Source organism: Triticum urartu, chromosome 3, assembly GCF_003073215.2.
Source record: "Triticum urartu cultivar G1812 chromosome 3, Tu2.1, whole genome shotgun sequence".
NCBI classification, from domain to species: Eukaryota; Viridiplantae; Streptophyta; class Magnoliopsida; order Poales; family Poaceae; genus Triticum; species Triticum urartu.
Window position 1 is genome coordinate 354,525,940 of NC_053024.1, and position 23,811 is coordinate 354,549,750.

The 23,811-nt window shown below is 51.5% G+C and overlaps 1 protein-coding gene across 6 annotated transcripts in view; it reads left to right on the forward strand.

The window, feature by feature from the left end:
* The window catches only part of LOC125543974 (piezo-type mechanosensitive ion channel homolog), a 47,528-nt gene that overhangs the window by 11,250 nt on the left and 12,467 nt on the right, over positions 1-23,811 (forward strand). For 2 of the 6 annotated variants that reach the window (XM_048707485.1, XM_048707484.1), the window contains 8 exons: positions 7,927-8,011; positions 8,863-9,078; positions 9,151-9,328; positions 11,374-11,502; positions 11,718-11,891; positions 18,920-19,156; positions 19,596-21,140; positions 21,246-23,773. In XM_048707485.1, coding sequence (XP_048563442.1) covers positions 7,927-8,011; positions 8,863-9,078; positions 9,151-9,328; positions 11,374-11,502; positions 11,718-11,891; positions 18,920-19,156; positions 19,596-21,140; positions 21,246-23,773 — 5,092 coding nt within the window. Of the gene's footprint in view, positions 1-7,542; positions 7,667-7,926; positions 8,012-8,862; positions 9,079-9,150; positions 9,329-11,373; positions 11,508-11,717; positions 11,892-18,919; positions 19,157-19,595; positions 21,141-21,245; positions 23,774-23,811 lie in introns of those variants that run through there. The other 4 variants (XM_048707487.1, XM_048707486.1, XM_048707488.1 and 1 more) reach the window with 4 other exon arrangements.

Below are 23,811 nucleotides of genomic sequence, written 5' to 3' on the forward strand. Positions count from 1 at the left end.
GCCTCCCCCCCTACTCGTCTCGTCGCCGTTGGAGGCCCTCCGCCGGCGAAACTCGGGCAGGCTCCAGTGAGGGTGGCGGCGGGGCCTCTCCTTGGGTGCCCTCTGTTCTTCTCCTTCCCTCCTCGCTGGGTGTGGCGGCTGCACGCGCCCGATCTGCGAGGTCTGGCGGCGGGGAGCAGCCGTGGTCCACGGTGGGCTGCTGGCTGCGACCGGTGTCGTCATGGTGGCCCAGACACGTGGTGGGGTGGACGCGGTCGGACGGGGCTGGCGGCTAGATCTGAGCGCCGTGCGCGGCAGCGGGGATGGCTGGTGGTGCCGTGGTGGCTGCGTCCTGGCGGCGCGTCTGCTGTTGCTTTGGCGGCAGGGCTGGCGGGCGGAGGTGCGGTCGATGGTTGCTTGCTCTGTCGGACCTAGGCTGGGTCTTGGTGAGCGGCGCGGGTTAGGGCAACGGCCCGGCGTGGTGGCTTCTCTTGTCATGGGCTACGGCGGCGCAGGGAGGTATGGTGGCCTCCCTGCTGCTTGGTGTCTACACGGCAACTCGGCGGTTCCGGCTGCTACGACGGTTAGCTTCTCCGTCGGCGTCGGTTCGTTTGCAGGTGGACTGTTTCAGCCTTCAATCCCTCTCCTCGGCGCCGTGCGCTACTTTCGTCGAAGGGCTGGTCCTCTCCCAGCTGCGGTCCATCGCCCGTCTCACGCATGGTGTTGCAGGACTGAGCTCGTCCCGCGCCCGGCTGCAGGACCGAGTTTGTCTCGCGCGCGGCAGCAGGACTGAGTTTGTCTTGCGCGCGGCAGCAGGACTGAGTTTGTCTCGCGCGTGGCAGCAGGACCATGCTCGTCTCGCGAGCGGCTGCAAGACCGAGCTCATCTCGCGCCCGGCTGAAGGATCGTGCTCGTCCCGTGCCTGGCTGCAGGGTCGTGCTCGTCTCGTGCTCGGTGTGGCCGGACGGGTCGATGGGAGCCAATTTCGGCCGGCCTATTGGGTCTCGGCGTTGGGGGTCGTCTAGGGGTGCGAAAGGCGGGGCCTTTCCGCTCGTCTCTTTGGTTGGGGTAGCGGTGGGTCTCGAGTGTGGTGGTGTCTAGGTCTTGGATGCCGGGGCGGCGGCCTTGGTGGTGGTAGCGCGGTGCTCTTGGGCAGAGCCCGTGGCTCGGTGCTGCCCGGTGGTCATGGCCGTGTGGGTGGCTTGGCAGCCGGGGTGTGGCATTCGGTGACGGTGAGTGTTGGCCGAGGTGAAAACCTGATCTATCTTCGGACAAACCGGCGGCGGTGAAGCTCGCTCCCTTCTTGAAGGCGTTTTCGCGGCTCTCATTGCTCGGCGTGGTGCTCTAGGGGAAACTCTGATCCTTGGATCGGGCGGTGGCGGCACTTAGGTGTCGTAACTTCCTGAAGGTGCCGCCTTGGAGCCCTCGGTTCGTCATATGCGGCTTCTTCTCTTCACGGTGGCGTGTTCATGGTTGGAGTCCTCGGGTGCTCGTGTAGTGCTAGGGGTGGTGTTGCTGCGCCTCAGCGCCTATGTTCCTGCCTTGGGTATGTGCATGTGTTGTAGTGGTGTGCGTTTGTGCCAGGTGGTTGTTGATAATGGCTTTATGTATAAAGCGGGGCTAAAGCCTTTTTTGGTAAATTCTTTTTGGATCATAACCAAATAAAAACTTCTCGAGTTATCAGAATCCATAGTCAAATTCAGTCCTTGGTTATTCAAGTTAGATGAAATAGTAATAGTTTGGCTCTCCCTCGTGCTGTTGTTGACAAGGATTTTCATTCGGGTTCTTGAGACCAACCAATGAAGGCCAGCACATCAGCAAGGAGACAACGCTAACGACGCAAGTTCGTCGCTGTTGAGCCCGACCAATAAAGGCCAGAACAAGAGTTTTCACCCCGGACATGAAGTGCTGCTCCAGTCACCATCTTGATGACATATCTTTGAATAGTTGTGCCAGCCAATACTCCATATCAGGCCTGAGTGGTGCTAGCAGATGGATGGAATGTCTTCCCACCTTAAGACTGTCACCCGACACAGATCCGTCCGCTGTCACTCCACACTAACGTAAACCAACCTGCAACATCCACCACAACCTTGAAGCCGTTTCCCCTGCGTCCTCCATGTGAACTTTGCAAGGTCTCGACGTCCTCCGTGGGAAGCACGTGCAGGGTCTGGCTGGTGGTGAAGAAGAGAGGCGAACGTCGCCGTCCCTGAAGCAGACATCGCCAGTGCGACCCTGCCCCATCAGCGCCGGACACCGCCATTGGCATTGGGAGCCTCCCTGTGCACAGGCCACTGCCTGTGTGCCGAAAGATAAGCGCCCGCCCTCGGCTGATCAACGACGTAGATGCCGACGATGAGCAGCGTGTTCGCGGTGCCACGCGAGTACATGCCATGCTCAGAAATGCTGCGTGAGAACCCAAGGAATGCGAGGCTTGCATCAAACTTAGTGTTCCACGCCCTTGGGGCTTGCCGGAGACCATACAGGGCCTTGTGTAGCCTGTACACGCCCTGCTCACGGTTCTTGGCAACGAACCCTGGAGGCTGGGAGACGTACACCTCCTCGTTAAGGTCGCCGTTGAGAAACACCGACTTGACGTCCATGTGGTGTACCTCCCACCCGTGGTGAGCACCCGCGGCAAGGATGAGCCGCACGGACTCCAGCCTTGCCACTGGAGCAAAGACTTCCTCGAAGTCCACTCCTACACGCTGCACATAGCCCTTTGCGACGAGGCGTGCCTTGTGCTTGACAATGGCGCCGTGCTCGTCCTTCACCTTGAACACCCACTTAAGCCCGATGGCTCGATGCCCAACAGGTAAAGTGGTGAGTGTCCAAGTGGCGTTGTCGTTGATCGACGCCAGCTCGTCGCGCGGCGCCAGCAATCCTCTTGCTCGGCCTCCGCGAACGTGGTTGGCTCCTCGCCGGCCATCAGATGCAGGACGTCGTCGTCATCAATGTCTTCGTCCTTGGGCTGTTGCGGTGTTGCCGCAGCCTCGCCGAGGAGATCCCCCATGCGCCGAAACATGTGGGGGGCGCCAACGCCATCGTCGGCGTCGAACAACCCCAACCTTGCTGTTGGCTGGGTTGCAAACAGCCTCCCGGGAACCACCTTGCTTGACGACAGGGTGTCTGGGGATGCTGTGCCTGGGGACGGTGTTCTTGGGGTTGCAGTTCCCGGATCCACACCTGCCGGGCTTCCCGGGGTCTTGCTTCCCGGGGTTGTAGAGTACATCGGGTACTCCACGGTGAAGGAGCTGCTTGCTGGGGACTCCCCCGACGCCTCCCAAGTCCATCGCGTGTCTTCGTCAAAGATGACGTCACACGAGACATGCACATGCTTCGCGACAGGGTCGTACATCTTGTACGCCTTGGAGCCCATCTCGTAGCCCATGAACACCATCGGGGTGCTCCTGTCGTCGAGCTTCTTCAGCTGAGGGCGCGTCCTCTTGACGTGCCCGACGCAACCAAAGGTGCGGAGGAAGCGTATGTCGAGCTTCCTCCCATACCACGCCTCGTAAGGCGTCTTGTCGTCGACACTCCTTGTGAAAGAGCGGTTGAGGATGAAAACGGCCGTGAGCACGGCCTCCCCCCAGTACGTGCTCGGCACCTGCTTTGCCTTGAGTATGCAGCGTGCCATCCCGAGCACTGTTTTGTTTCTCTACTTGACGACGCCGTTCTGCTGTGGCGAGTAGGGGCCATCAGGTGACGTTGTACCCCTTTGTCGTCGTAGTGCTTGTAGAACGTGGCCGACGTGAACTCGCCGCCACGGTCCGTGCGTAGCACGGGTAGCTTGTGGCCGCACTCGACCTCTGTTACCGCTTGTTGCTTGACGATGGCTTGCCCCGCCTCGTCGTTGGAGGCGAGGAGCAGCACCCACATGAACCTGCTATAGTCGTTGACGAGAAGCGGGATGTAGCGACGCCCTCCTGGCATTGCTGGGATGATTGGGCTGCAGAGGTCCCCGTGAACAAGCTCCAGGGGTTTCTGTGCCCGATAGCGCGCCTTCTCAGGAAAGGGCAGGCGCCGCTGTTTCCCGGCAAGACACGCGTCGCACAGCTCGTCGGCGTGCTCGATGTGAGGTACCCTGCGAACGAGGTTGCCTCGCGCCATATTTCGCAACCCGTCGAAGTGATGGTGTCCTAGCCGGGCATGCCAACGCCACGCGTCGGAGACATGGCCCACGGCAAGACACACAGGATGCACGGATTGAAAGAAGAGCTTGTAGAGGCGGTTTGGCCAGCGGGTTACCTCGATGAGCAGCCTCTTCTGCTGGTCGCGCACGGTGAGAACACCGCGGCGGATGCCTATGTCGAACCAGCCCTCGTCGAGCTGTCCGATACTCACGATGCTGCTCTTGAGCGCCGGGATGAAGTAGACGTTCGTGAACGCCCTGTGATCACCCCCTTTGTCGGCGAAGATGACGGCCATGCGCCCGTGGATCTGCGCCACGGAACCGTCCGCGAACCGCACCTTCCCGGTGATCGAGCGGTCTAGCTCCGCGAACGCGTAGACCGAACCAGTCATGTGGTTCATGGCGCCGGTGTCGAGGAACCAACCCTCACTTTGCTTGTCTCCTACAAGCGTGGTTGTGGTCACAGCTCTCTCCTCGTTGAGGAAGACGTAGCCACACGCACATGCCGTTGTCGGGGAGCCATCTCCCGTCAACAAGGTGGACTCCGAACACTTCGATGTCGGGGTGTGGCTGAGCTGAGTCTCCGTGCGCTCCTGCACGGAGTCGATGGTCGCAAGCATCATGGTCGGAGCATGGTCCGCCATATGCGTCCTTGCCGCGCCAACTTGCCTGACCTCGTCGGGTCCCGAGGTCTTCGGGGACGCCGTCGTCGTGGTGTGGTTCCCCCACACCCGGGCTTTCACCGCCTCCCAGTCGACAGGCCCCGAAAACGTCGTTGTCGGGGTGTGGGCTGTCACTGAAGGGATGGAACCCGTGGACGGGCTCCGTGCCTCCTGCACGGAATGGGTGGTTGTCAGGGCCGTGGTCGCGGGAGACGCTGAGCTCTCCTGCACGGGCTCGACTCTTGCCAACATCATTGCTGGCCCACCGTCCACGTCAGCCTGGACGAGGTTTGCCGTTGCCGCGGCTGCCTCATCGGCTTTCCTCGTGTGGCAATCCCGGATCCAGTGACGCGGCATGTTGCAGTAGCGGCACTTGTTCCGGTCGCCATTGCCGCCAAGTCGCCCAGGTCCACCTTGTTGCTGGGCTGGCCCCGTCTACGACCGCGGTTGGCGCCGCCGCTCTGGGCGTGGCCTCTGCCTCTGCCACGCGCTCTGCCTCCCGTGGCGGTCCCTCCCCTACTGCCAGAGGAGCCATCACGGCTTCGCTGCTGAAGGCGTGCGTCCCACTGCTCCCAGGTGAGCAGTAGTTCGCCGCCGACGCGGTTGTTGGCTTCCTCTCTGCGCTCCTCGACGACCTTGAGCCGCCCTACCAACTCCTCGATCGTCATGGTGTAGAGATCCACCAAGCTCTCGATGGACCAGGCCAGTTGCTTGTACTGCCTGGGGACGACGCGGAGAAACTTGAGAATCACCATCTTGTTGTCGATGGGATCGCCGAGCGTTGCGAGCTCGGTGACAAGACCTTGCAACCGCAAGGCGAAGTCGTCGACTTGTTCACCGGCCTTGAACCGGATCTCCTCATACTGGAGGCGCAAGGTCTGGGTCTTCGACTCCCGTACGCGCTCCACGCCGATGCGCAGAGTCTTTGATGGTGTCCCATGATTCTTTGGCCGTCTTCTTGGCGCCAAAGGTGAGCACCATCTCCTGTCGGACGGAGCGCAAAATCGCCTCCATCGCCAACCGGTCTTGCTCATACTTGACATTGCTGGTTTCCACGGCTTTCCACATATGCCGCGCCTCCATGATGACTTTCATCAGGAGCGACCAAGGGGGGTAGTTGGTCCGCGTGAGGAGAGGGAAGGAGGTACTGGACATGCCCACGTCTCGCATGGAGCGTGGCGCACCCAGCTCGCCTCCCGGCCTGCCTCGCAGCGCGAGCGCGTCCGCATCCGCCGCACGGGCCTCCTCAGCCGAGCTCTGCTCAGCGGTCTTGGAGCCGTCGCCGGCGACGCCTTCTTTCGGCCTATGCTTCGGCATAACCTAAGGCTCTGATGCCAATTGTTAGCCCAACTACAGTCTAGCTAGCTCTCCCGTTGGGATCGAACTACAGACTAGTTAGTACCAGACTAAAGAGCAGAATATCTGGACGAGGATCACTAGCACGAACACTACCAAGCACACACACTCACGTACTAGTGAGGAGACACGGTGGTACTACTAGTGGAAGCTGAATGATTTTGCTTCTGAACTGGCTTGATTACAAGTGAAGGAGCCGGGTCCTTTTATAGGCCGGGCTGGACGTGCACACAGCACACACACACTGAAATTCGTACGTACTTGCATGTCACTTACGGGACTACTACCACGACCATGCAAAGCACCTTCCTAGCAACTACTACGTACTTGCTTGCACAGCTAAAGTCTACTTCTAGTCAAGTTCCTCAACATTAAGGAAAACTACAGGAAATAACTAGGAAACTACCTAGTCCTTGCACGCCAAGGAAGCTGTTGGTGCTGCATGCATGCAACCGAAGACCATGGTTGACTCGACACGGACTTGACTCTCTGCCATCCAGAAGAAGCGCTCTATGACGATAACTCGAGGGCGAGTTCCAAACAACCAGGGGAGAATGATGAGGAACAATAGATGAGAGAAAAAGAAGAAGAGAGAAAAACACATGCCAGATCTGTTTGGGTACTTCTAGATACTTCCACTCTAGTGTAGTATTTCTTTTCTTTTCTTTTCTATCCTACCTATTGTTTTCTAGTCTTTTAGTTGTGAGTAGCTATGAGTAGAATGGTGAAACTTAAATAATGTTTTCTAGAGTATCCCAGCTATAAGTAGAAGTATGTGAAGGCTTCCCAAAGCCCTATAAATAGAGGTCCTCACCTCTACTTTGAACCCAGACTATGTACCCACTACCTATAATAGAACTTGTTGTTCTTATCTAAGATCTTGGAGTAGATCTTGTGCTCTAGGAGTTCTGGATTGAACTCTTGCTGCCATATCAGCCTACATTCGCCTCTAAATCGATATCTAGCGCAGCATGTTGAAGTTGTTCCTTCAACACTTGTGCTGTAAACATTGTAGCAGCAAGGTGGAGTTGCTCCTCCACAACCTTTGTGCTGCTTCAGGTGATGCACTGTGCCCTCGCAGCGTCGTGTGTGCCGTCCTTCATGGTTGCGGATGAGTGAGTGGCTCGACGCGTGGCTCTCTCGCAGTGGGGTGCGCGCACTGGGCACGGATGCTTGCCTTGGCGTCCTCATGGCAGCATGAATGGGTAAATGATAGAATAAGGGGAACGACTATGGCTGGCACTGCCACCATGGCAGTCCTGGGAGAGGAGGGCTTAAAATCGTCTCCGTGATTTTCAGATTGGGCGTTTTTTTCATCCTGTTGCTACCTCTTCTGTTTCGTCCCTTTTCCTCTCCTACCTAGATAGTGCAATCCCATCTATTTGTACTGGTCATGTTTTACCTTATTGGCAGGTTAGCAAGCCGAATGCAATTAGTGCCAAATGCAGTGATGACAATGAAGAAATGTTAATCACCCAAAGGGGAAACTAATGCCCGTGTACTATGTCATACATGTCCAAGTCAGCAGCTTTTGTAGGTGCTAAAACTACTTTCATGTTGGCAGTATAAGTTTGTAACTTACACAATTTTCTCTTTGATTCATCAAACCTTTTAATTGTGCTTCCTTCATTTTTATGGTCAATATACTTAGCCATACACATTTCGAAATGTATTAAATGGTAGTATGTTCTTGCCAAGCTGAATAACTTTTGCGATAGTTCTTTCTAACCACCCCTATTTATCTAGATTTACCATTTTATACTGTATTTTCTTGCTAAAGAACCTTTTCTACTTCAGAACTGGCAGAAGGCATGCTAATGTATTACTAGGGGGTTCAGTTTTCAGAACATTCAGTATCAACTTCTTCACTTATGGCTTTCCGGTATTCTATTTTTTTCCTCGCTCAGTCCATGCTTTTCCTTTCGCATATTAATTGCAGTTCCCACTCTTATATTTGTTGGGGTATGCAATTCCTCACCCCTCACAAATGTGCAGAATAACATTGCCTGTGTTTCTACCAGGGCAAGAGCATGATTCATCCATTCGGCTATTAGCATGAGATAATATCCGTGCACGGTTGCCGCGGATAGTGGTCATGAGCTTTCTCACGCTAAGCACATGCACAGTGCAGCTGCCTGGAGATGACTTAGCAAAATAAACCTTTTTTTGTGCCATTAGTGTCGCATGGCTGGTTGATTAGGCACTGGTGCTTAGCAAGTGCTTATGCATATAACTAGCACCAAATAATAAATAAGAAAATCATGCAAGAACATACAAAGAAGCATTGAACTGATGAAAGCTTACATAAGTGATTGATGATGTGGCTGTATACTTTCTCTTAAGCATCCACATATACGCATCTAGCATTGTACATGCCCTTGGTTTCCGTTCATAAACTTCAAATAAATATTGTTCAACAAGCATGATTCAGTAAATCAACTATAGACTTAGTTGTGGCTTACTAACCACTCTGATACCAGTTGCATGAGACACGTGTAAATTTCTTTTGGGTGGTAGGTCATGCAGGATATGGGCTCAACTTTGCCTACTAAGGCCAAAACAGAATAATGAGCAGTTTATCAAATGATAGTACTCTTGGATGCAGTGATGGATATCCTTTCCAGTTATATTCTAACTTCTGTTTCTGAATTCAAGCAATTGTCTTTTGCTCATTGTGTCTGAGAGAAACCGAAAGAACATCTTATTCGAGATTACAATTGATGACTGTTGCAGGTTTTGCTTCTTGCCCTTTCCTTATGGAGTTTCAACTTCACTAGTATTTGCGCTTTTGGTCTCCTTGCATACGTTGGATACATTTTATATGCTTTCCCTTCCTTGTTCCAAATGCATCGGTTGAATGGGTCACTCCTAGTGTTTATCCTGTTTTGGGCAGTAAGCACATATGTCTTCAATGTGGCATTCACATTCTTCAACAAAAGATTTCAGAAGGTATCAGACTTAGCTATCCAAGTTCTATTGATTATTGAAGTTCGTGAAAATTTATTTTGGTCAATTTTGCAGGATACGATAATATGGGAGACTATTGGCCTATGGCATTATTCTATCCCTGGACTATTTCTACTCGCACAATTCTGCCTTGGTGTTTTTGTAGCACTTTGTAATCTTGTAAACAATTCTGTTTTTCATTACCTTACCTCTGAGGAGGGGCCATCGTCTAGTGATGATCACCTTATTGATGGTAAGTGAATTTGTCACTGTTAACATTTTCAGTTTACTTTTCCTTGCTGCCTGGTTTTCAATTGAGTAAAAAATATATTCTCTGTGAGATAATGCCTTAAATTGATGAAATGATTGGATATGCATGATGCATATTGTTGACATGGGCAATGATGAGCACTCGAAAGTAACTGCCACATCGCACTGAAAAAGAAACCGCGACATCAAACTATGTACATTTCTTCTATTTTTAGTAAATACTAAAGACTAAATGGAATCCTGGCTGATTTTCTGGACTAGCCAAAACTATACTGCTGGTTGAGCCCATGTCTCCTTGGTAAATAATTCTCCAGATGACTATTGGAGTACCCTCTCCCACAGTTAGAACTTTTGGTTGCGTTGGCTAGTGCATGAAGCTTAACATGGTATCAGGGCCTAAGGTCTTGAGTTCAAGTCCTGGCTTTCACAATTTATCCAAAAATTTCTGCTGCCCCCCTCCATGTCCACGTATAGGCCTCTTGAGCCATACCTCTTGAGTCTATTTTCATGTGTTGACTTCCCGCTAAACACATGAGAGGGGGTGTTGAGGTGTATATGTGTATTGCCTAGCCCTTTCCATCAGTTCGGACTTTTGATTGCGTTTGCTACTGCACGAAGCTTAACATGCTATCCATCTCCCATAGTTAGGACTTTTGGTTGCGTTGGCTAGCGCATGAAGCTTAACAAACACAAATACTGGTTAAAAGGAAATCGTCTAACCAAAATGAGGTGTCTAATATGGGAGCTACTTATGCTAAATTAATGCTGCTGACATATCATTGATTTATTGCTGTTGCGCCCCCTACGGTCTACATGCAAATGGCAGACATTTCAGCTGTGGCTATGTGCTATCTCGCAGCAGCGCCATGGCTGGGGAAGGAAAGGGAACCTCTTAGGATTGTTAGGAATTGAGGAGGGGAAGTGATAAAGTTTTGGACATGTAGGAAGAGAGGGTGTGCTTATTTGCAGTATTCGTAAGCATATATGGTGTTTTTGAGGGAAACAGCAGGACTCTGCTGCGTATTTTTTATTAATTTTGGGTAAAGGAATACAAAATAGGTGTGAACAAGAAAGGAAAAGAAAACTATACAAAAAGTTATACAGGAAGAGAACAAAAAAGCTATACAGGAAAGCATATATGGTGTTAGTTGTGTGATTAGATGTTTGCCCCTTGGTAACAGATTATGATATCTGGTATTGTTTGTAGCTTTACTAGCGAGCTGTTAACACTTGTATCTATGCTGTAGTTAATGACCAAGGGCCTGTTTGGTTGGTGGCTAACTTTGCCATAGTTTGCCACACTATTTTAGCCAAACTTGCATTAGCTTTGGTGCTCGAATTGTTAGCCGCACTTCAGCTTGCTCAAGTGAATCTTGCTACACTTTTGTGTGTATGACATGTGGGGCTTATTTCTCACAAAAAGAATCTTGCCTTAGGTGTGGCTAGAACCAAACACCCATCTAACTTGGTCAAACTTGCCTAACTTGAGGTATGGCAAGGTGTGGTTAGGAACCAAACAGCCCCTAAATATACTAAAACATAATAGTGTAAACGTTATGTATGGCAGATGAGTTCTCATATAGGTTTATATGTTATCGCAAATTGTTACACTGGAACCAGAGATCAATTCTCGAAGATGCTTGTTCGTATTTAAATCCAATTTGGAAACTTAACTGTTCACTGTCTGACAACCAGTGAAAACAATTAGGTACAAAAAGCTCCCTGCATGACTGTTCTGGCATGGTTCCCTTTTGCAGTTGCTGTTTTGTTAAACAAGTGTTGTCTGGAGGTGCATGGGCACATAGTAATGAGTAAATGACCATACTTGTGGTTGTTAGAAGGCTACAGATTTTTTTTTAAGTTCGTAAATGGTACATAGTGTTAATGTTTTTCATAATTTAATAACTTTATCATGTTTTTCACAATTTTATTCTTGATTTTTTGTTCGAAATAGATTACATCACAGTTCTGCTGTCTTATGTTTAATATTGCAATTAATTCTGATCTGTTCGAGGCCTATTTTTGCAGACAAGGAAGATGCAATGGTTTTGATTGTAGCAACGCTAGCATGGGGTCTACGCAAACTTTCACGTGCAATTACTTTAATGTTACTGTTTCTTCTTGTGATGAAACCTGGATTTATTCATGCTGTTTACAGTACGGTGCAATATCCTTCTCTGTGTTATCTTATTTAATTCCGAAGTTACTGTTATTTGTCCCATTGATTTCTGGATTTCAGTTTACCATCTTCTTCTCTAGTACCCGTTGCCCCACAGTCATTTGATGGATCTTATAAATCATTTTGTAGCATCTACATTTTATGTTTTTGCCTCAAGCTGAGCCATACCTAATGAGCATTACTCTTGTCTCAGTGTGCTTTTTCCTGGTGTTTCTGGTGAATCATTCAATCAATAAAAGACTACGCCAATTCTTAGTGTTATTTTGCGAGGTGCATTTTTCAATACTGTACATTCTTCAGCTTGATCTAGTCTCCAATGCTCTTGAGTGCAGTGGTCCACTTATGATGGAGGTATTCTCACAGTTAGGTGCGCACTCTGTTTCATGTCTTTGCTTTTCTGTAAAGTTAACCTTGTTTCTTTGTTAAATCAATGACAACCCAGTGCTGAAGGTGTATTCTTAGGTGTTCAGGTTCTGCATAGCAAGGCAATGGACATTGTTATGGATGCACCTTATCTCTATTGCATAGCTCATGGGGTGTATATATATCACGTAAGACTTGGGGTACAAGGAAAGGAAACATAGCCTGATAGGACTCCTACACCTAATACACCTATTACTAATACTCCTTAACACCCCCCCCCCCCCCCCCCGGTAGAACCAGGGGTCCTACCGGACCTGCTCCGAAGGTTGTAGGGGAAGGATGGAGCGGGACGGGGCGATGAGCGGGCGCGCCGGCGCCTGGGCGCCGTCGTGTCGGAGGGAGATGGCGGCGGCTAGGGTTAGAGGCGTCAGAGGGAGATGGCGGCGGCGGCTAGGGTTAGAGGCAGCTAGGGTTTCGGCTCCTCTGGGAGCCAGGCAATAGGGATAATAATATTCTTATTGCTTAATCTGGGCAACAGGGATAATAATATTCTTATTGCTTAATCTGAAAAAGAGTCTTACAGCATATATTTATAACCTAGATAACTTGCACGTGAATTAACCTAAGATAACTTGTGGGCTAAGATTGCCCGGCGAGCCTTCTACGGCCATAAGCCAGGCCGGTCATAACATCTATCCCTGCCTGCGCAAACAGCTCGTCCTCGAGCTGAAAGTCTGGATAGTGTTGGCGGAACTCATCACGCTGCTCCCAAGTGGCCTCGTCCTCCGAAAGTCCAGCCCACTGAATCAGCACGTACCACACCCCGCGACGGAGCTGAGCCTTCAAGACCTTCTCCGGCCCCGGAAGGATGCGTCCATCGAAGGTCGGAGGGAGCGCTGGAGGGGCCGCAGGTGGCTCCCCACGGTAAGGCTTCAGCAGCCCCACATGGAAGACGTCGTGGATGCGGGCTCCGGCAGGAAGCTGAAGGCGGTAGGCCACCTTCCCGATGCGCTCCAAAACAGCAAAGGGCCCCGCGTAACGAGGGCCCAGCTTGCGCTTCGCGCGTGGGTCCAGTGGCTGCGTAGAGCGGTGAAGAAGACGCAGCCACACCCAATCACCCACCGCGTACTCCATCTCGCGATGGTGGCCGTCGTAGTAGTGTTTGGCCAGCTGTTGGGCTTGAAGAAGACGTTGCCGAACTTCGGCCAACATGTCGTCACGACGCCACAGAAGCTCACCGGCCACCTCCGTCCGAGCTGTTGTAGGATCCACCGGAAGGATGGGCGGTGGCGGCCGGCCATAGACCACCTCAAAAGGAGTGGCGCGCAGGGCGGGGTGGTAGGAGGTGTTGTAGCAGTACTCCGCCCAGGAGAGCCAATCGACCCAAGCGCGAGGACGATCGCCTGTGACACAACGCAAATACATGGCAATCACCTTGTTGACGACCTCGGACTGGCCGTCCGTTTGAGGATGGAATGCTGTGCTCAGGCGGAGTTTCACGCCCGCCAACCGGAAGAGATCGCGCCAAACATGACCGGTGAACACCGGGTCCCGATCACTAACGATCGAAGAGGGAAACCCGTCGAGACGAATGATCCTGTCGAAGAAGGCGCGGGCCACTGAGGCAGCAGTGTGACCGAGCGCGATGAAGTGAGCATACTTGGAGAAGCGGTCGACCACCGTGAGAATGACCGATTTGCCGCCCACCTTGGGAAGGCCCTCGATGAAGTCCATGGAGATATCCGCCCAGACCTGAGACGGCACCTCCAAGGGCTGGAGCAGACCAGCCGGCCGTAGTGTCTCCGTCTTGTTGCGCTGGCATGTCTCACAAGACCGAACCCAGTCATGGACCAGGGCCCGATCCCCAGGGATGTAGAAGTCGGCGCGGAGACGATGGAGAGTTTTCTGCACACCCTCATGGCCCGCCGAGTGGGCGAGCAGTAGCACCTGGTGACGGAGATCATCATGCGCCGGCACGAATACCCGGTGCCCATGGAGGAGCAGGCCGTCGGTGAAGCGCCACGGCTCCTCCAATTCGCCCACCGCCAGCTGCTGCTGAAGGAGGAGGGCGTCAGCCGCAGTTGCCATAGCCCGGCGAATGTCGGTGAAGATGCCGAAGGTCGGCCCCGAGCGGATGCACAGGACAGCCCCCGCGGAGTCGACAGTGGCGGGGTCGGGGTCGGCGTCACGGCGCGACAAGGCGTCGGCCACGGCATTAAGGCGACCCGGGCGATACTCGACGGAGAAGTCGAAGCCAAAGAGCTTGCTGATCCATTGGTGCTGCGGCACGGTCGAGAGCCTCTGGTCCGGCAAGAACTTGAGACTGTAGTGGTCCGTGCGGATCCGGAAGGACCGGCCCCATAGATAGGGCCGCCAGTGGTGCACCGCCTGCACCAAGCCAATGAGCTCCCGCTCGTACGCCGCAAGCTTAAGATGGCGCGGAGCGAAAGGCCGGCTGAAGAAGGCGAGAGGGCCATCGCCCTGATGAAGCACGGCGCCGAACCCGGCGCCCGAGGCGTCACAGTCCACCACGAATTTGAGGTCAAAGTCCGGCATCTGAAGAACGGGCCCCGTCGTGAGGGCCCCCTTGAGGGCCTCGAATGCCGCCGTCGCCTCGTCGTCCCATGCGAAGGCGTCGCGGCGCAGCAAACGTGTGAGAGGCGCTGCGATGAGGCCGAACTCCCGGATAAACTTCCGGTAGTGGCCCGCGAGGCCGAGAAAACCGCGAAGAGCCCGCGGTGAGTGCGGCGTGGGCCAGGCTGCGACGGCCGCCACCTTGTCGGCATCCATAGCAACCTCGTCAGCCGAAATGACGTGGCCAAGGTAGGTGACCGAAGGCATCCCGAACGAGCACTTCGAGTGCTTAAGATGATGCGCCCGAAGCTCGTTGAAGACGATGGCGACGTGCTGGAGGTGCTCCGCCCACGAGGCGCTGTAGATAAGAATGTCATCAAAGAAAACGAGCACAAACCGACGTAAGTAGGGACGGAGGACGTCGTTCATCAGGGCCTGGAAGGTTGCCGGCGCATTGGCGAGGCCAAAGGGCATCACCAAGAACTTGAAGTGGCCGTGGTGAGTCCGGAACGCCGTCTTGGCGATGTTGTCCGGGTGCATGCGCACCTGGTGGTACCCCGACCGGAGATCGAGCTTGGTGAAGAAGCGCGCCCCATGGAGCTCGTCCAGTAGCTCATCGACCACCGGAATAGGAAACTTATCCTTGAGTGTGAGCGCATTAAGGGTGCCGTAGTCGATGCAGAAACGCCACGTGCCGTCCGACTTGCGGACGAGGAGGACCGGCGCGGTGAAGGGCGACTTGGAGATCCGAATGATGCCCGCGGCGAGCATGAGTGCACACTGCCGCTCCAACTCGTCCTTCTGCAGCTGTGGATAGCGGTAAGGATGAACCGCCACCGGTGCGGAGCCCGACAGGAGATGAATACGGTGATCATACACCCGGGCCGGTGGCAGGCCCTGTGGCTCGTCCAAGAGGTCGCTGTGCTGCTGCAGAAGGTGATCCAGTAGGGGATGCTCGACCTCAGAGGTGGCCGCAGCCAGCTGGAGCTGCGGCGGCGCCGGAGCGGCGCCCCCAATGCCGTCCCACCGGATGCGGCGGCCCAGTCGCCAGAAGGTCATCGTCAGAGCGTCAAAGTCCCAAAGGATGGGACCGAGGGTCCGAAGGAAGTCGACGCCAAGGATGAAGTCGAAGCAGCCCAAGTCGATGCCCGCGCATGTGATAGAGAAGTGTTCGTCGTCGATGGTGATGGGGACGTCCCGGGCGAGTCCATGACACCGGAGACGATCGCCGTTGGTCACCGTGACGCGAAGTTGCTCTCCGCCCGTTGGCTGAAGCGCTAACCGACACATGGTAGCCTCGGGCAGGAAGTTATGGGTGGAGCCTGTATCCACCAAGGCCACCAAGCGCTCGCTGTGGATCATCACCGGCAAGAGCATGGTCCGCTCGTCGCGGATGCCGGCGAGCGCGTGGAGAGAAACCACGAGGGTCGTCGCCGGGGCAGCCGCGGGTGCGCCTTCAGCCATCGGGGGGGGGGGGGGGGGGGGGGTAGTGCATCGGCCCCGTCGGCCAGGGCGTCCTCGGTGAAGTCGACCGTCTCCAAGTAGAAGAGGCGCGGGCAGACATGGCTCGGCGTATAGGGCTCATCATAGTTAAAGCAGAGGCCCTGGCGCCGTCGCTCCATCTACTCCGCCGGAGAGAGACGACGGAAAGGTCGCGTCATGGCCGGGGTAGTAGTCGCCGGTGCGGCCGGAGGTGGCCGGCACGGCGCAGGTAACGGTCGGGCGGCCTGCCGGCCTCCTCGGGCCGGGGTGGCCGGCTGCATGGCCTGGGCGCGAGCCTCGAAGGCGCGGGCGTAGTACATGGCCGTCTGGAGATCCTGAGGGCCGCGAAGCTCCACGTCCACGCGAATGTGATCCGGAAGGCCACTGACAAAGAGGTCGGCTCGCTGCTGCGCCGTCACGCCTGATGTATGGCATGCCAGGGCCTGGAAGCGGTTGGCGAAGTCCTGCACCGTAGAGGTGAAGGGCAGGCGGCCGAGCTCCGCCAGGCGGCTCCCGTGAACCGGAGGCCCAAAGTGAAGGAGGCAGAGCTCGCGGAAGCGCTCCCAAGGGGGCATGGCACCCTCATCCTGCTCGAGAGCGTAATACCACGTCTGTGCCGCGCCGCGGAGGTGGTAAGAGGCAAGCCAGGTACGCTCCGATGCGAGGGTGCGCTGCCCGCGAAAGAACTGGTCGCACTGGTTGAGCCAGTTGAGGGGGTCCTCCGTGCCGTCATATGTGGCGAAGTCGATCTTGGCGAACCGTGGCGGTGCCTGGGTCGGAACGCCGTGTCGAGCTGACTCGGAGGTGTGGAGCAGCGAGGCGGGTGGCGCCTGGTCGGAGTACTCCGGGTAGGGCCCCGCGGAGCCGGACGGCCCGCCGAACTGCAGAGACGGGGTCGGCTGCTCCGGAGCCGTGGTGTAGACCGGCAAGGGCGAAGACCCAGCTGCCCACGCTGGTAGTGGCGACGGGGAGGGCGGGAACCGGACCTGATGGATCGGGAGGCCGGTCGGTGAGGGTGCCCCTGAGCTGGGCAGGGGCGGCGCCGGTGGTGGCAGCGGCATCGGCGGGGGCTGGACCAGGGCGGTGGGTGCCGGGGTCGGCAGCTGCTGTAGGTGCCAGAGGGGCGCCGTCGATGGTGGCGGCGGCAGGTGCCACAGGCCCGCTGGAGTTCCTTGCTTGGAACGGCAACATCGGGGGGCCGCCGCCTGCGGGTGCGCCCGGGAACGGCCACGGCGCTGGGTGGCCGTAGGCGGCGATCGGCGCAGCCGCCGGGGGGCCGTACGCGCCTGCCATGTACTGATGGTGCTGGTTCATGTGGAGCCCTTGGACGGCCGTCATGAGCTGCTGCAGTGTGCTGGTCATCTGTTCCGGCGTGAAGACGGCGGCTGGTGGCGGCGCGGAGGTGACTGGGGTTGGCGGCGTGGGGAGGCCCGCGGTGGTGGCCTAGTCTGACAGCACGGGAGCCCGGCGGAGGTCATCGGGACGGGGGCCATCGGCGCGGTGGTGCCGCCGGGCAGCGTCGGCGTGGATGATGATGATGATGACACGATCGCAACTGAGTCTCTGGATACCAAATTGGTAGAACCAGGGGTCCTACCGGACCTGCTCCGGAGGTTGTAGGGGAAGGATGGAGCGGGACGGGGCGATGATCGGGCGCGCCGGCGGCTGCACGCCGTCGCGTTGGAGGGAGATGGCGGCGGCGGCTAGGGTTAGAGGCGGCTAGGGTTCCGGCTCCTCTGGGAGCCGGGCAATAGGGATAATAATATTCTTATTGCTTAATCTGAAAAAGAGTCTTACAACATATATTTATAACCTAAATAACTTGCACGCGAATTAACCTAAGATAACTTGTGGGCTAAGATTGCCCGGTGAGCCTTCTACGGCCATAAGCCAGGCTGGTCATAACACCCCCCCCCCTTCAAATGCAAAGCGTATGCCATAGCATTGCATTTGAAGAAGTGTAACACTAGGGAAAAAAAGATAATCGAAAGTCCGTGTCTTGAGAATGTCGTCCTAGCATGAGAGTCTTCAAAACCTGCCGAGTAAAGCCAAAGGATATAACGAGAAGATGACGCATCAGAGGAACGTCGCATCAGTAGAAGATACAAGAGAAGATGGATTGTCAAAAGAAGATGGCACATCGAGAGAATGAAGCATTGCACACAAAATCATAGCGCGAGAAAACTCGCAGCAAAAGAAGCTTGGTGACAAGATAATGGGTGTAGATTAACAATGCAAAAAGAGGCCACGAAAATCCTATAGAAAGGACAAGGACCAGAAAAAGGCTGACGGATAAAGGTATGGTGACTCGCATGACATGAGAAAAAGAGAAACGGACTTGGTGGACGCAGCGGAAATATAGAGCTAGAATCTAGGAAGTATACACGAACGAAGATGCAAGAGCCTTCGTGCATACAGAAGAGCCTGTGGCCTGTGGAAAAAGTCGTGCATGTGAGATGCCAACGAGAAGCAGCGGAAAAGAGCAACTAGCAGACGAGCACCAAACACAATAGACGGTGCATGTACGAGACGGGAGAGCCTGGCGGGATGGTGACTTGGGTGGCCTGCTGCTCGGGCGAGGGGGTCGGGGGGTTGCGATGCGATTTGGGAGGGTAGCCCGATTCCAGCGGGGAGGCAACAAATGCTTGGTCGATCCAATCGGGGAAGGGGTCGGGCCATCAGATATGAGAATGGAGAGGAAGCACACGGAGATCAATCACGGTGCACGAGTTGCGTGTGCACGGAGAGGGAAAAAACCATAGGCTCTAATACCATGTTAGGGAAATAGCAACTTGTATTCCTATGAGGCCGCACGCCAGTATATATCCACATGCAAAATACTCTTAACAATTTTAACGAGTTTTGAACAGTGGATGCACAGATTGACATATCTAATAGTTCTCTTGAATTAAATTGTGAAGCACAGCATACTTTTTATACTACAGTAACAGCACTCCTTTCTCGTATGTTTGACAGGCCTCTCAAGTAATGCTAAAACAAAAGACTTAGTGGAGATTGGCTCAATTATATGCTTCTGTGCTGTGCATAGCCATGGTTTCAAAATGCTTTTTGCTCTCTCTGCTGTTCTTCGGCATACACCGTGTCCACCTGTTGGGTTCAGTATCCTAAAGGCTGGTTTGAATAAGTCAGTACTCTTGTCAGTTTATAGCTCACAAAATTCACGAGAAGGTCAAGTTTGCCACAACTTACATGGTACGTTCTTGCATCATGGACATCTATATTAATTATTTCTTGTTTGGCACAGCCTTTACTTGTTAAATGAACTACAAGATAAATTATGTCATGCTTAACGTTACTAGGTTTTATACTTCTCAGATGCGTTCATGGTGGCAAGAGCTCTTTGTCGCTGACAAATAAGAAAAATGTTTTAGGTGCAGGGCTAATGTTTGTGCCGAAAAGAGTGCATGGGGAGAGGACCAATGCAGGATTAGTTCGCTTCCTTGATCTTTTGTAAACTGTTTCACAGTGTGCCTTTTTCGTAAAGGGATACTACAAATTTATATTTAATTGTTTAGTAGAAAATTTGAACCTTGAGTACTTGGATGACTCCAGATGTCCACTCTATTGTTTGACATGAGTTATTGACTGAATATATGTTTACTATGCCAACCCTCTATTTTGTATTTTGCAGAAAAAAAGATTGCGTCATATCTCAGTAAAATCGGCCAGAAATTTCTCTCTATGTATCGCTCATACGGAACTTATGTGGCTTTCCTCACAATTCTGTTGACTCTATACTTGGTGACTCCCAATTATATATCATTTGGTTACCTTTGGTTCCTTCTACTTTGGATAATCGGAAGGCAGCTTGTCGAGAAGACGAAGAGACGACTTTGGTTTCCATTAAAAGTATATGCTGCTGTGGTGTTTATCTTCACCTATAGCCTGAGTATTTCTCCACTCTTTGCGCGCTTGGTTTCAAAGTTTGTTAAACTATATCCTGATCTTGGATTTGATCCTGAAGCCTCTTTGTTGGTAAATGTTTGGCAATCATTGTCTATTCTAGTAGTGATGCAACTTTACAGTTATGAAAGAAGGCAGAACAGTGACAAGAACTTCAGTGTTTCTGATGCTTCTGTATCTGGGCTTCTAGGGTTCCTTAGAAGGTTGCTAATTTGGCACAGTGAGAAGATACTATCAGTTAGTGTGTTCTATGCTTGCCTATCATCAATCAGTCTATCTGGCCTAGTTTATCTGTTAGGTCTCATTGTCTTTTCCACCTTACCGAAAGTTTCTCGAATTCCTTCGAAGGTCTACCTAGTCTACACTGGTTTACTTGCTGTATCTGAATACCTCTTCCAAATGATATGCAAACCTGCTCAAATGTGTCCTGGTCAGCGCTTGTATGGATTTGCTGCATTTCTTGGTTTGAAACATTACGATTCTGGGCTTTGGGGTGTTGAATATGGGCTTAGAGGAAAAGTTCTGGTGATTGTGGCTTGCACCATTCAATATAATGTGTTCCACTGGCTGGACTTAATGCCAGCATCTCTAGTACATGAGGGTAAATGGGAAGAGCCTTGTCAGCTGTTTATCTCTTCCGATCAATCTGCTAGTCTTTTGAACAACAGGGAGGAGATACATTCCTCAAATAGGTTTGCCTTGTTGTTTTCTAAAGTCCAAGGTCTTGTGGGTAGCAGCTTATCTTCATCCCTTAGTTCAGGCAACACCTATCAGACCTCAGAAGCTGTCCAGAATGTGACCAAAGGTCTGGACGAGGACAAAAGGTACTCATTTGCAAAGATGTGGGGAATGTCAAAAGAAAGCCACAAGTGGGATAAGCAAAGGATCGTCTCTCTGAAAAGAGAAAGATTTGACACCCAGAAGTCGACATTTAAGAGCTACATAATATTCTGGATGGAGAATCTTTTTAAATTGCGAGGTCTGGAAATTAACATGATTGTGTTACTATTGGCAAGCTTTACATTGTTAAATGTTGTATCAATGTTTTATATCATGTGCCTCGTGGCATGTATTCTTATGAACAGAGATCTAATCCAGAAACTGTGGCCCCTTTTCGTGTCTCTCTTTGCTACTGTCTTAGTACTCGAGTATTTTGCCCTTTGGAAAGATGGAATGCTCTGGTTACAGGGTGTCAATGATATTGAAATGCGTTGCCACGGATGCTGGAAAAATTCGCAGATTTTCTTTGATTATTGCTCGAAATGCTGGCTAGGCATGTCCTTCCTGTCATATCTTGAACTTATGCAATCCAATGTTATATTACTATTCAGCTTAAAACAGATAATTTATGAAATGTATGTACATTTATTTGATGCAGGGTTAATAGCTGATGATCCTCGAATGTTGGTTAGCTACTATGTTGTGTTCATTTTTTCGTCATTCAAGCTACGCTCTGACCACTTCTCTGGTTTCTCGGACTCGGATACATACCGTCAGATGCGATCCCAAAGGAAAAATGCGTTTGTTTGGAGGGACCTCTCATTGGAAACAAAAAGCTTCTGGACCTTTCTTGATTATGTGCGGCTTTATGCTTACTGCCATTTATTAGATATAGTTTTGGCACTAATTGCTATTACTGGTACTCTGGAGTATGATTTTTTACACCTCGGTTATCTCGGGTTTGCTCTGGTTTTCTTCCGAATGAGACTTGAAATACTGAAGAAGAAGAATAAGATTTTCAAGTATCTACGGATGTATAATTTCGCTGTTATAGTTTTGTCACTTGCATATCAATCTCCTTATGTTGGGCAGTTTAGCTCTGGCAAGTGTGATCAAATAGATTACCTCTATGAAATTATTGGATTCTACAAGTATGATTATGGTTTTAAGATAACATCACGGTCAGCTTTTGTTGAGATAGTGATCTTCTTATTGGTGGCAGTGCAATCATACATCTTTAGTTCTGGTGAGTTTGATTATGTATCAAGATACCTTGAAGCAGAGCAAATCGGTGCAATGGTCCGTGAACAGGAGAAGAAGGCTTTAAAGAAAACCGAACAGCTGCAGCATCTTCGCAGGTCTGAGGAGCAAAAACGTCAACGCAACATGCAAGTAGAAAGGATGAAATCTGAGATGTACAATTTACAAAGTCAACTAAATACAATGAATTCCTTCACCCCAATCAATAATGCTTCCTGCAATGAAGGCTTACGGCGCAGGAGGACTACTAGGTTGTACAGTGATATTGATGCTCCATTGCTAGATAATGAGATTGGTTCACCAGCTGCAGCATCTCAGTCATTTGAATTCTCTGTAGCAGATACAAAGAGAAACATACCAGATTTATTGTTCCCAAGCTCGTCTGATGCTCCGCGGTCACCAATCAGGGGGAGGAGTGAAGAATTTATGCTGGCTGATAATGCTAAAAATTCTGTGGGCTCAACATCTGAGATTATTGAGCTTGATGAGTGTGATATCAAATTGCATCCTAACTTACTAAAAGAGGAGAAGGAAAGAAGACAACCCAAGGAAAACCCACTTAAATCTGCTGTGCAGTTAATTGGTGATGGTGTTTCCCAAGTTCAGTCATTTGGAAACCAGGCAGTTACAAACATTGTGAGCTTCTTGAACATTGATCCAGAAGAATCACTCTCCAATGAGCATCCCACAGAAGGTAGCTTTTATGATGTAGTAGAAAACCAGAGGGGAACACAAGATGGCCAGTTTCTGAGGACACATTCAGATAGCTTGGGAACTGCAGCAGAATCCTCAGCAAGTATGCCAGTTGGTGTTATCTTTCGGTATATATGGTATCAGATGCGAAGTAATTATGATTATGTTTGCTATTGCTGTTTTATCCTGGTATTTCTGTGGAATTTTAGTTTGCTCTCCATGGTCTACCTTGGAGCGCTTTTCTTATATGCTCTTTGTGTAAACTATGGGCCAAGTTACTTGTTTTGGGTCATTGTTCTGATCTACACTGAGCTCAACATTCTATCACAGTATATATATCAGATTATTATCCAACACTGTGGTTTGAATATACATTTGCCTCTTCTCCAGAGATTAGGTTTCCCTGATGATAAAATAAAAGCATCCTTTGTTGTCAGCATATTGCCTTTGTTTTTGGTATATATATCTACTCTCCTGCAGAGCTCAATCACAGCCAAAGATGGTGAATGGGTCCCTGTAACAGAATTCAGTTTCCTTAGTGCAAGAAATAACATTGAAGAGAAATTTTGTATACCATACAACTGGAAAGATAGGGTAAAAAGTTTGCACATGCCTTTAATGAATCTTATAAGGATGTTTGGGAGGGGCTTATCTAGATATTGGCTATCACTAACACAGGGTGCAGAATCTCCTCCCTTTTTTGTGCAAGTTACAATGGAAGTAAAACATTGGCCAGAAGATGGAATCCAACCAGAGAGGATAGAGTCAGCAATAAATAAGGTACTTGTGACAGCCCATGAAGAAAGATGTCAATCTAATTCGCCTTCATCATGCCATTCTTCTAGTCGAGTTCGGATTCAAAGTATTGAACGGAGCAAAGAAAATCCTAGTATGGCTCTTGCTGTGCTAGAAGTTGTTTATGCTGCTCCTACAGAATGCCAGTCAGCAGGATGGTTCAAATCACTTACTCCAGCAGCTGATGTAGAAAGGGAAATTCATGACTCACAAAAGGCAGGCCTTTTTGAAGAAATAAATTTCCCCTACCCAGTTGTCTCTGTAATTGGCGGCGGTAAAAGAGAGATTGATCTTTATGCATATTATTTTGGTGCTGACATGGCAGTTTTCTTTCTTGTTCTCATGTTCTATCAATCTATCCTAAAAAACAAGAGTGAATTCTTGGAAGTTTATCAGCTGGAAGAACAATTCCCTAAAGAGTTTGTTTTCATCCTAATGGTGAGAGCTCATCTTTCAGTTTACATGGTTATTATTGC